The sequence below is a fragment of the Notechis scutatus genome, chromosome 9 (assembly GCF_049901735.1).
Source record: "Notechis scutatus isolate UNSWTSFEM ecotype Mainland chromosome 9, rNotScu1.2, whole genome shotgun sequence".
Lineage (NCBI taxonomy): Eukaryota > Metazoa > Chordata > Lepidosauria > Squamata > Elapidae > Notechis > Notechis scutatus.
The window spans coordinates 20,749,127-20,761,509 of record NC_142017.1 but is presented as its reverse complement, the minus strand read 5'-3'; the positions used below and the strand labels follow the sequence as shown (position 1 = coordinate 20,761,509).

Below are 12,383 nucleotides of genomic sequence, written 5' to 3'. Positions count from 1 at the left end.
ATTTTTGCATTTAACGAAAACAAGAGAATTTCCTGACTCCCGGAGAATGCATACCAAATGTACATATCACACTCAGGGGTGGGCTCTGACAGGGTTAACTACCAGTTCGGTCGTTTACGATGTTTGGGGATTTACGATGTGCTTCCCTGCATGCTGCTGGCGCATGCCTGTAAATCGTCATCAGCATGCTGCGTGCAGAGAAGCAGCCTTTCAAAAAGCTCTTTTTTCCTGCTTTTTTTTAACTGCAGCTGTGCCTCATTCGGCAGCTGAAGTTGAAAAATCAGGAAATAAAGGTCAGGTAAGAGCCCAGGTGGGCCGGTGGGCCAAAACATCAGCAGACATAGAACCAGTTCTATGTCTGCTGCTCTTCAGAGCTACCGGTTCTACAGAGGTGGACAGAACCGGTAGAAACCCACCCCTGGTCACACTTGATTTCCATCCCAGAATTAGCACAAAACTCTCAAATTGGATCAATTCCCATGAAAATTCATCCCATGAATTTTCCAAAACTCTCTCCTCCTTTGAAAGGAACGTAAAAAGCTCTTTTCTGTTATGAAAACGGTGGCATGAACTGCGGCAGGGGACATTCTCTGCCTGATGGCTACCATGAAGCTCCCTAGTTTTGCATCTGTAGTAGGAAGCCCAGGGGGGTTTGGGCAGAGCTACTCCGAAATCAGCTGGACACACGGGACCACCTGCCATAAGAACCAGGCTCAGGGGTGGGATTCAATTTTTTTAACAACCAGTTCTGTGGACGTGGCTTAGTTGGTGGGCGTGGTTTGGTGGTCATGTGACTGGGTGGATGTGGCTTGGTGGTCATGTTATTGGCTGGGCGTGGTCAACTCAACATCACTCATATTGAGGCACGCATCTCCTTGCCTGGCCACTCATAACTGTGGGGATGCTGCAACAGTCGTAAGTGTGAAAAATGGTCCTAAGTCACTTTTTTCAGTGCCATTGTAACTTTGAATGGTTGCTCCATTCAAAGGGGAAAAAAAACTCCAGAGAAGTTCCTGAGACAGGAAGTCTAGTCCTGCCAAGAATGTAATAAGGGTTAACGGAGAGGCAATTTCTGTAAGCAACACCAGAATGTTTCCTTCCTGCCTTCCTTACAGGATTAGGCCAGTAATTTCTTCTAACAACCGGTTCTCCGAACTGCTTAGAATGTTAACAACTGGTTCTAGCGAATGGGTGCGAACTGGTAGAATCCCACCCCGACCAGGCTCAGCCATCACCTGGGACTTGTAGCCGCTCTCCGAGGGAAATGCATCCCACGATTCTGCTACCAGGCTCTCGCCAGATTGGAGAGTGGGAAGATCTTTTCAGGCCCAGGATGCAATTGAACAAGAGGGTGTTTCTATATATCTCTGCAGCCTAAGCTTCACCTGGAATCCCTCGTCTTCTGTCTATTTTTCTTCGTGATAAACGAAAGTGAGCCCCAAGGAAGGCCATCCTTTTGCTGCGGTTGTACAATTTGCTGTACTAACAGCCCATAACCCCAAGTAAAGAGCTGGAATAGGAAGGCAGAGGCCTGGAGCATTGCGAGGCCTCTCTCCAAAGGGTCCAAGAGAGGCTCATTTCTGAGGAAGAGAGACCGACGTGACACCCGGCTTCTCTGCCCCCCCCCAAACAAAGAGGACTCCGCAACCAATTCAACAACTCCGGCCCATGGAAGCCAGGTAGTTGCGGGAGCAAGTTGTGCAGCAGACAAAATAACTGAACAGCTGCAGTGACTCAATTAATAACTGCAGTGATTCACTTAATGAGTGCAGTGCTTCACTTGACAATCTCAGTGCTTTGCCTGACAACTGCAGTGCTTTGCCTGACAACTGCACTTAACATCTGCAGTGATTCGCTTAACGTCTGCAGTGATTCGCTTAATGTCTGCAGATTCGCTTAACAGCTGCAGTGATTCACAACATCTGGTTATTCAATTAACATCTGCAGTGATTTTATTGACATCTACAGTGATTTGATTAACATGTGCAGATTAACTTAACATCTGAAGTGATTCACTTAACATCTGGTTATTTGATTAACATCTGCAGTGATTCACTTAACACCTGCAGTGATTCGATTGACATCTTGTAGTGAGTCACTTAACATCTGCAGTGATTCGGTTGATACCTGCAGTGATTCGTTTAACATCTGCAGTGATTTGACAAATGCAGTGATTCACAAAATCTGCAGTGATTTGCCTAACTGCAGTTTCACTTAACATCTGCAGTGATTCACTTAACATCCACAGATTCAATTGACACCTGCAATGTTTGAGAACTGCAGTGATTCACCTGTCAACTGCACTTAACACCTGCAGTGATTCAATTGACATCTGCAGTGATTTGTTTGACAACTGCAGTGATTCACTGAACAAGTGTGGCTGAAAGGGTTGTAAAATAGGGCAAAGCTTACTGAACAACTGCCTTGCTTAGCACTGGAAATTTTGGGCTCCACTGTGGCTGTAAGTTGAAGGTTCCCTGTGCTCCTCCGTTCCTCCTTGGAGACAAGCGTGCACGAAGAGGCCTTCCCCTGGACATCCTACAGAATTCTATGCAGGGCACAATTTATTGGATGGGGGTTTATTTCAATTCAGTCTCACTCCTTACTCTTTATGGCAAGAAAATTGTGTGTGTCCATACAGGTGTGCATCCCTTGACACGGTGCAAAGTTTACTGTGAGTCCACAACTCCAGGCCGAAGCCACTGCTTCTATTGGTACAAATAAGCCATCTCTCACCTCTTTTTACATCTCTTATTATACAGAAAGAGCCCCGTGGACCAGTTTGCTGAAAGGAGCCATGATGGGCCTTAATATATCATAAATAATAAATACATTCAATAAAAGGCAGCTAATCATGTTGAGGGAGGGAGGGAGAGAGGTTTAAATCTTCCTCCAAATTTGCCAATAACTTCAAAGGCTGCAGAACACAAAAATTTTATAAAACTTTCTTAATTATTAATTACAGTAAGTGAACATATAAAAATACACTTCCTCAGCTTCTTGGCTTGAAGGAAACTCTGACAGGGTCTCTATGCTCCGAACAGGGTCAGCAATCTGAAGTTCAGGCACCGAAGGATCTAGTCCAAAGCGGGAGGTTCTCAGTCCAGACTCCTGTTGGTACCATGAAGAATTTATATGGTTTCTGGCTCCCCCCGTTTCCATCAGGTCCAAGTGGATTTCAGCACCAAAAACACAGGCAGCTCAGTCCTGAAATGGTTAATTCAAAGCCAAATATTGGCCCTGCTATTTCAGAATCCAAGTCGTTCCTTAAAAAACAAAAAATAATAATCTGCTCCTACATTTGTCAAATGAGTCAACTCCAGGGAAGCAAATTCCAGTTTCAACATCTTTGGGGGGAAAAGGGGTGATTTTACAGTGGCAGGTGAGGAAGAAAGTAAACACCTGCCACAGGACAGGTGAGCCTCTCCAATGGCCCCAGGACCCATGCTGCACTCCCGTCTTCCCAAAGGACATGCTAATTCATTCCAGCAACCTACACCGCAAAGAGAGAAGACTTTTTCTGCGTCCTGGTAAAAATGGTTTGTTCACTCTGATCATATATAATATCAAGACCTTAAGAGGTCCACCCAAAGAAGCAACTGATGTTGCAATGTCACTGAACGGAAGGGCCTTCTAGAAGAAGTACATGTTTTGGGGAAGGACTCCATCCCTCTGTTATGCACTTTTCATCACACCAAGCTGTTCTTCAGCTTCCGTTTATCTCTTCTCTTCCGCTCAGTTAGCACAGAACTTTCTCAAAAAGTTAGGGGACCGCCAGCCACCGCACCTCACTCCTGTCCAGAGCGCCCTCAAGGAGACTGGCCATCCATGTCGGAAGCCATCTGGGACCTTTCATGCTGGTCATCTGGAGATCACCTGGCCTGGAAGAGATCCGAGTCAGCTGCGGAAGACGGGCTGTCAGAAAGTGCTCTCCAGCAAGCAGTGGCAGCCGCAGCCCGTGGGACAGACTTCCTGAGTGCGGAACCATTCCATCATGTGGCTGGTGTGGCCTCCGTGGCCGCAGGTCAGACAGAAGTTGGAAGAGCCCCGCACGGCCACGTGGCAAATGGCACACTGGAAGGCAAAGCCTTTGCAGATGGCGCACTGAATGCCGCGCACTTCGCTGCGGCAGTAGCTGCAGAAAACACCAAACTCTGGCAGGGGAGCGAGAGAGAGAGGGGGGTGATTAGAGGGGGTGATTAGAGGGGGTGTCACAATTAAGCCCAAGTAAAATAAGGGGGGGGGCAAGGTCCAAACACTTGAAGGAAACACTTCTGAAACAGCATTTATATGAGCCAGCCATGTGCAGTGGCAGCCAAAAAAGCCAACGCAATCCTAAATTGCATTAACAGAGGGATACAATCGAGATCAAGGGAAGTACTAACACCACTCTATAAAACCTTAGTAAGGCCACACCTAGAGTATTGCATCCAGCTTTGGTCCCCACCCTATAAAAAGGATATTGAGACTTTAGAAAGAGTGCAGAGAAGAGCAACCAGGATGATGAGGGGACTGGAGGCTGAAACGCACAAAGAACTGTTGCAGGAACTGTGCATGGCTAGTAGTGAAGAGAAGGACCAGGGGAGACAAGCCTTCCAATATTTGAGGGGCTGCCCCAGAGTGGAGGAAGGGGTCAAGCTATTTTCAAGGCACCTGCAGGTCAGACAAGAAATAATGGATGGAAACTGATCAAGGAGAAACTCAACCTAGAAATAAATATGACTTTTCTGACAGTGAGACCAACCAATCCATGGAACAGAAGTTGTGGAAGTTTCATCACTGGAGGCTCTCAAGAAGAGACTGGACTGCCACCTGTTAGAAATGGTGTAGGGTCTCCTGCTTGGGCGGGGGGTTGGACTAGATCAGTGGTCGCCAATCAGTGGGCTGAGGACCACTGGTGGTCCGCGAGAAAATTTTGGTGGTCCGCAGAGAAATGTCACCCCCAAAGCAATTAATGTGGTATGTGAAGGATGTCTGTTTGTGTTTATTTTCATGGTCATTTTGTGCACTGAAGAGGGTGTTTGATTTCGTTGTATCCGGTGCAAGGACACTAAAGTAAACTAACTAAGTAATCCAGGCTGCCCGGGAACACAAGGCTGCACTGCCCACATGGCCTGCAGGAACACAAGGCTTGTGTCGCTTGCATTGCGCACAACACGAGGTAGTGAGGGGAGGGGGGAAAGGGTGGGGGGGGCAATTCTCCCTCTCTCTCACCTCAAGGGATGCTGCCTTCAGAAAGTTTCTTGTCGTACGTGGTGGACTTGCCCTTTGGCAAAAAAATATTGGTCAAAAATAAAACAGAGGCTAGAAGGAATGATAAAACAAGAAATAGATTTAAAACTGGAAATGTTTTTGGTGAGTATTGTACCGTAAAAATAAAATAAATGCATATTTAATTTTACATGTGATAACAGCAACAAGAATTATGTATGCACAAAATTGGAAACATGAAAATATACCTAGAGGAAAATGTAATAAAGAAAATATTATAATATGCTGAAATGGATAGATTTAACTTTGAAGATTAAGGATAAGGACACAGAATACTTTTTAACTTGTGAACTATTTTATCAGTGGTTAGCAAACAGAAGCAGACGTTAGAAAATTAAAATTAAATAGGATATGTCAACAAAAATGAAGTGTGCAATTAAATAATGAATGTTAAATAAATAGGATAAGAAAATACAATTATTTGATTTGGAGGATAATGGTGATGAATGTGATGTTTGTAAGATCTGACATGAACTAATTACATGATAAAACTGAACAGAGTGTTTATTTAAATAATAGAAAATGTTTAATAAGGATAAGTGAAAATGATGGTGAGTAGATTGAGTGAATAATGGTTATAATTAATGTGTACATAAGGTTGTTATTTGTATTTAAAAGAAATTGTACCCAGACAGTACACTGCCATTGTGGATATGGAACTTTTACATATAACAAAGAAATTGCATAATAAAAAAAAGAAAGTTTTCAGAAATGGGGGCGGGTGGGGGAGGGGAGAGGGAGACCTCCAGGACCTTCCCGGTTCCAGGGCAGAGAAGTTCAGAGGTCAGAAGGAAGCCCCTTTCCCACAGAGCCCAAATGCAAAACAGCTGGACCCTCTTCTTCCCCTTCTTGCTGGCCTGCCCATTCCTGCCTCTGAATCTAGAAAAGGAATGTAGTCGCTGGAGGAAGGGGGTTTTCCCCCGGGGGGGGCAACAAGACGAAGAAGCTTGGGAACTTTGGTATGAAGGAAGAGGGCCAAGGTGGACTCCCACTGGCAGTTGGAACAGATTAATAGTTGGAAGGGAGCTTGGAGGTCATCTAGTCCAACCCCCCACCCAAGCAGGAGACCCTACACCAGGGGTGTCCAACCTTGGCAACTTTAAGACTTGTGGACTTCAACTCCCAGAATTCCTCAGCCAGCAAAGCTGGCTGAGGAATTCTGGGAGTTGAAGTCCACAAGTCTTAAAGTTGCCAAGGTTGGACACCCCTGCCCTACACCATTCCTGACAGATGGCAGTCCAGTGTCTTCTTGAAAGCTTCCAGGGATGAAACTTCCACAACTTCTGAAGGCAACTTCTGTTCCATGGGTTGACTGTTCTCACTGTCCGAAAATTCCTCCTTACTTCCAGGTTGAATCTCTCCTTGGTCAGTCTCCATCCATTATTCCTTCTCTGGCCTTCGGGTGCTTTGGAAAAGGAACATTGGCTTACCTGAATGTTCGTTTTCTGTCTATGGTTAGGTGAGTCCAGAGAGGATGGGTTATCTCAGCTTAAACCAATAGGACTGAGTCTGCTCCAATTCAAGCTCCGCCCCTTTGCTGTGGCCACTCCCCAGCTTTCGACGAAGCATCAAAGCAGACGAGACGTGATTCAACTACAGCAAATAAGCAGACGCACATTAAGGCACCCCCCCCTTGCCCACCCCCGACCAGACGAATCATAGACAGAATCACAGACTCCACACAGACAGAAAACGAACATTCAGGTAAGCCGTTGTTCCTTTTCCTGTCTATGGTTACGTGAGTCCAGATAGGATGGGACCTATCCAAGCCTGCTCGTTCCAGGGAGGTCAAAAGTCTGGTCCCGCTTACACCAGTGTTCATGTACACTTTGCAGGACTCTTCTGCCGAAAGCGGCATCCGCCGCAGCGACGGTATCAATGCGATAATGGCGGATAAAAGGAGACGGAGAAGACCAGGTAGCCGCTCTGCGAATCTCCTCAATGGGGGCTTGGGTAGCCCAGGCCGCCATTGTTGCTGCACTCCTGGTGGAATGTGCTGTCACCCCTCTTGGAATCGGAAGAGCCGTCGTGTGGTAAGATGCAGGCCCTAATCCACCTGCCCACCCGTCGTAGGTGACACCTTCAACCCCAAGGAACTGGGTTGCAATGAGACAAACAGGGCCTCCGTCCCTCAGAACGGAAGGGTCCTCCTGAGGTAAGTCTTCAAAGCCCTCCGCACATCCAGAGTGTGCCAAGATCGCTCGAGAGAGTGGGAAGGAGCAGGGCAAAAATGGGGAAGGACAAGTTCCTGTGCTCTACGAAATCTGGACTTGATTTTAGGAATAAAGGAGGGATCTAAGCGCAGCACCACTCCGTCTGCGTGGAAGACACACAAGCTCTCCTTGACAGAAAGAGCGGCTAACTCCGAAATCCTCCTAGCCGAGGTGATGGCTATGAGGAATGCCACCTTGAGAGAGAGGAAATACAAGGTTATGGATTTAAGGGGATCAAAAGGTGGGGACATTAAAGCTTTTAGAACTTTGGGAAGGTCCCAAGTGGGAAATCGGTGAACCACGGGTGGTTTTATGTTGGAAGCCCCTTTTAAAAATTTACAAGTAGTCTGACTTATAGGCAGGGAACTTTTACAATGCAAAAACAAAACTGAGAAACGGGCTGCTCCCTGTCTATGCTAAGTATTAGCGGAGAGTTCCTTGTCGAGACCCTCCTGGAAAAAGTCCAAAATATTGGCCACGGAGGCCAAAGTGGGGGAAATTTTGGTTTTTGAACACCACCGGCAGAAAAATTTCCAAGTTGCTTGGTAAATTCTGTTTGTGGAAGGCCTTCTGGCTGCTAGGATGGTCTGATGGCCTTCTCAGAAACCTTTCGCTTCCTCAGCGCGCTCCGCTCAACCGCCATGCGGTCAGTTGGAACCACGGGGGGCCGGCTGAGAGACCTCTCCCTGGAGAAGAGAGACTTTGAGAGGAGTAATCCTCCAAGGAGTGGAGCCCGAGAGGTTCACTAGGTCCGTGGACCAAGGACATCTGGGCCAGTATCCTGTCTATTAATGTGCGCCTTGCTGGTGGTGTTGTCCGTCAGGACAAGGACATGAGAATGAAATATGTGTGATCTAAATTGTTTTGAGAGCAAACCTGACTGCTCTTAGTTCTAACCAATTCATACTCTTCCCTTTTTCTAAAGGGGGAACCACAGGCCCTGTGTCAAAGTCTAGATGGGCTCCCCAGCCAGAGAGGCTGGCATCTGTGGTGATGACAATATGAGAAGGTTCTTTGGATGTTTATCCAGCATGCAAGGCTGGAGAAGACCCCCACAACAATTGTTAGGGATAACATTGTTTTACCCTAACTGTTTTGGGTAAAGATAATAAAATGATGAATCATGGTTTGTCAGATAAAGTGTATGTGACTTTAAGCTAAAGGAATGTAATTAAGGGTGCAGCTGTAAAAGTACTATATAAGCAGCAAGGCACTCTCTGGCTCTTACTGGCTGGCTTATTGAAGACTGCATTCTTGCTGGATCGGGGAGAAGAAGAAGTGTTGGATTACTTTGAAGATATTTCTCAATGGAGAGAAGATAAGTTTTGGACAGATTTATTATATGTGTACTGACACTGGCTATTCGACACGGACTTTGCAATTAGAGTATCCTCGACAAGACTTGACTGAATTTGGTATATGACTAATGGACTGTTTATAATGACTATGCTATAATTCTTAAATGGAATAAACTATATTTTTGATAGCACAAGCGTATCTGTATTTTTACTGCGTGTTAACTATAAAACTTATCTCACACATTTACCTGTCTTCCTATCTGACTTCGCTGCACATTCTGTTTAGTTTGTTTTCCTTAACACCCGTTGGGGAATCCAGGCTTAACACTGGTTATGGGCCCAGAGAGACTGCAAAGTCAGTTTAACTAGGATAAAAACAGGTTTATGTAAAAAGTGAGATTTTGTGTTGTTACACGTTACAGTAAACAGACAGCTGTGTTTTATCAATTATAGTTTTATATCCATATAGTGAAATATGGCACAAGACAGTCTACAAAGTTTGTCCCTTATATCCAAGCTGGATGGAACAAACTATGTTTCATGGTCTATGAAATGTAGTCTACTTCTACGAAGAGAAGGTCTGTGGAACATAATTGAGAATCCACCAAACGTAGAAGAATGGGATCCTGAAGATGGGGAAGATAGTCTAAAGATAAAAGAATTTAAAGAGAAAAATGAACAAGCATTTTGCATCATAGGATTAACTTTAACTGATCAGCAGCTTGTTCATATACGCGGAGAGCAAACTGCTGTTGGGTGTTGGCAAAAACTGAGGAGGATTTATGTTCGAGATAACGTTGGTGCTCACATAAATCTTACACGGAAGCTTTTCCGCACGTATCTCCAAAAGAATGGTGATATGCTGAGTCATTTGAATACTATGAAAAGCATTTTTCAAGAACTTCATGAGAAAGAGTTAATTTTCTCTGAACTACACCAGGTCTACATAATTCTATCTTCATTAGATGAAAGTTTTGATGACTACGTAACTTCCCTTGAAATATTGCCTAAAGAAAGCCTAAATTTAACTGATATCACTGGCAGATTGATTGAAGAGGCCAGAAGAAGGCTTGAAAGAGATCAGTTAAGGAGGGAGCAACCTCAAAAGGAAAATAATGAATCTCCTACTGCATACGCAATTAAAAGGTGTTTTAATTGTGGAGGGAGAGGACATTTATCAAGATTTTGTAAGAAACCAAAGCGCCAGAATGCAAGCCAGAATGCTATAAGCCATCAAAGAAGAAATAAGAATTATGAGTTAGCAATGTATAGTAATGGAGTTGTAAAGAATAATTTATGGGTGGTTGACAGTGGTGCGTCCCACTGTATTACAAATGATAACAAAAAATTTGTAAAAATGTCCAAGAGTTCACAGCATATCTCATTGGCAAACGGTTGGAAACTGAAGGCAAAAGGTGAAGGTATAGCTCATTGTTCTTGTATAAAGGAGAACATAAAAATGTTATATGTACCTCAACTTAAATTTAATTTGCTTTCTGTTAGAATGTTGGTTAAATTAGGATACATAGTTACCTTTAGGGGAGATACTTGTTTAATTCAAAAAGAAGGTAAGAAAATTACTGCATCTTCAAGAGGTGACTTATATGTGTTAAATGATAATGGTTTAGAGTTGGCTAACACAGTTTATGAAAATAAGAAACTTCATGATGAATGTATTCACTTGTTACACCGAAGATTAGGTCATTTAAATTTTAAAAAGTATCAATCAAAACAAAAGCAAAGTTATACCGGCAAATAGAGTTGATGGATTTACTACCAAAGAGCCTTTAGAGGTAGTATTTGCCGATATAATAGGTCCTAAAAAGCCAAGTGTAGGTGGTGCTAGATACATATTAAGCATTATGGACCACTATTCTAGGTATGGTTTCTGTTTTCTAATGAAGAGAAAAACTGAAATGTATACAAATTTCTTTAATTGGTTAAAATTTGCAGAGAGAAAAACTAAAAAGAAATTAGTAACTCTTATAACAGATAATGGTGCGGAATTTACAAATAATAAATTCCAGAATAGACTTAGAATGGCAGGTATTCAACATAAAAAGTCTGCACCATATAGGCCTCAACATAATGCATTTATAGAGAGACGAGGCCAAACACTGCAATCAATGGGAAGGACAATGTTATCTGATTCTGGATTACCTGACAATTTGTGGGGAGAAGCTATAATGTGTAGTAATCACATATTAAACAATGTTGTAAATTCAACAACAGGTGAATTACCATTCACTCTGTGGCATGGTAGGAAACCTGATTTGAGTTATATTCACACATTTGGTGCACCAGCATGGGTGCATATCCCTACACAACTCAGGCACAAAGGACAACGTAGAGCTAAAAGATTAATTTTTGTTGGATATCAAGCAAACCATAGATCTTATAGATTCTGGGAACCAGGTACATCTAGAGTATACTGCAGTGCTAGTGCAGAATTCCTAGAACATATAGGATGGAATAGATTAGAGCAAGATTCAGATAATGATGTTATTATAGAACCCCACAAGAGGCAGAAAGAAAAGACTAGTTATAAGAAAAGTCCAATTAAAGAAGAAGTCCATGAAGAGCAAATAGAAACAGATCAAGAGGAAATAATTGATCAAGAAGAGATGAATAGTCAAGAACAGGAAATAAAGGAAAGTCCACCTGTAAGTCCTATTATACCTAGACGCACAACGCGTATAACTAAACCACCTGATAGATATCAGGCAAGTATTGTTTGCCAAGTAAATAAAGTTCCTACTAGCATAGATGAACTTAAAATGTATCCTGCAAAGGATCAGGAGAATTGGCAAAAGGCAATGGAAAAAGAGTTAAATTCATTAAGGGAAATGAAGGTTTATGAAGAAACCAAATTACCTCCAGGAGAAAAATACATTGGGTGCAAATGGATATTTAAAGTAAAGACTGGAAATAATGGGAAAGTAACTTATAAGGCTAGGTTAGTAGCACAAGGATTTAACCAAAATGTATTTGATTATGATGAGGTATTTGCACCAAATCTTAAGGCTACAACTTTAAGAGCAGCTTTAGTATGGGCAGCTAAGAATAATTATATTGTTAACCATTTAGACGTAGAAACTGCATATCTACATGCACCATTGCAGCATACAATATATTTGAAAAAACCAGTTGGTATAAAAGATAATAAAGTAAATAGCAATGATTGTTGGAAACTCAAGAAGAGTTTATATGGATTGAAACAATCTGGCTATGAATGGAACCAATATATTGTGAAAGAATTAAACAATATAGGGTTTAAATCTGGTTTAGCAGATCCATGTATGTTTAAAAGAGAAAATAATGGAACGGTGTCATTATTGTTATTATTTACAGATGATATTGCTTTGATTACTAAGACCAATAATGAAGCTACTGAGATTATTTCATTATTAGCCAAAAAGATAAAATTAAAACATTTAGGTGAAATTAAAAAGTATCTAGGATTGACAATTAATAAAACCACGAAAGGATTTAAGATATCTCAAGAGGATAAAATTTGCCAATTAATTAAATTGTATAAAATGGAACTTTGTAAGCCTGCAAAGACTCCAATGAGTCAGGAAATTTGCAAAATTGATGCTCA

At 42.8% G+C, this 12,383-nt stretch overlaps 1 protein-coding gene across 7 annotated transcripts in view; it reads right to left on the bottom strand.

The window, feature by feature from the left end:
• Window positions 1–2,563: 2,563 nt before the first annotated feature.
• Window positions 2,564–12,383, bottom strand: part of WDR59 (WD repeat domain 59) — a 90,803-nt gene continuing 80,983 nt past the window's right edge. For 6 of the 7 annotated variants that reach the window (XM_087971765.1, XM_087971761.1, XM_087971764.1 and 3 more), the window contains one exon: window positions 2,564–4,154. In XM_087971765.1, the coding sequence (XP_087827891.1) occupies window positions 3,919–4,154 (236 nt within the window). In that variant the 3' untranslated portion in view covers window positions 2,564–3,918. The remainder of the gene's footprint in view (window positions 4,155–12,383) is intronic. The other variant, XR_015750657.1, reaches the window with a different exon arrangement.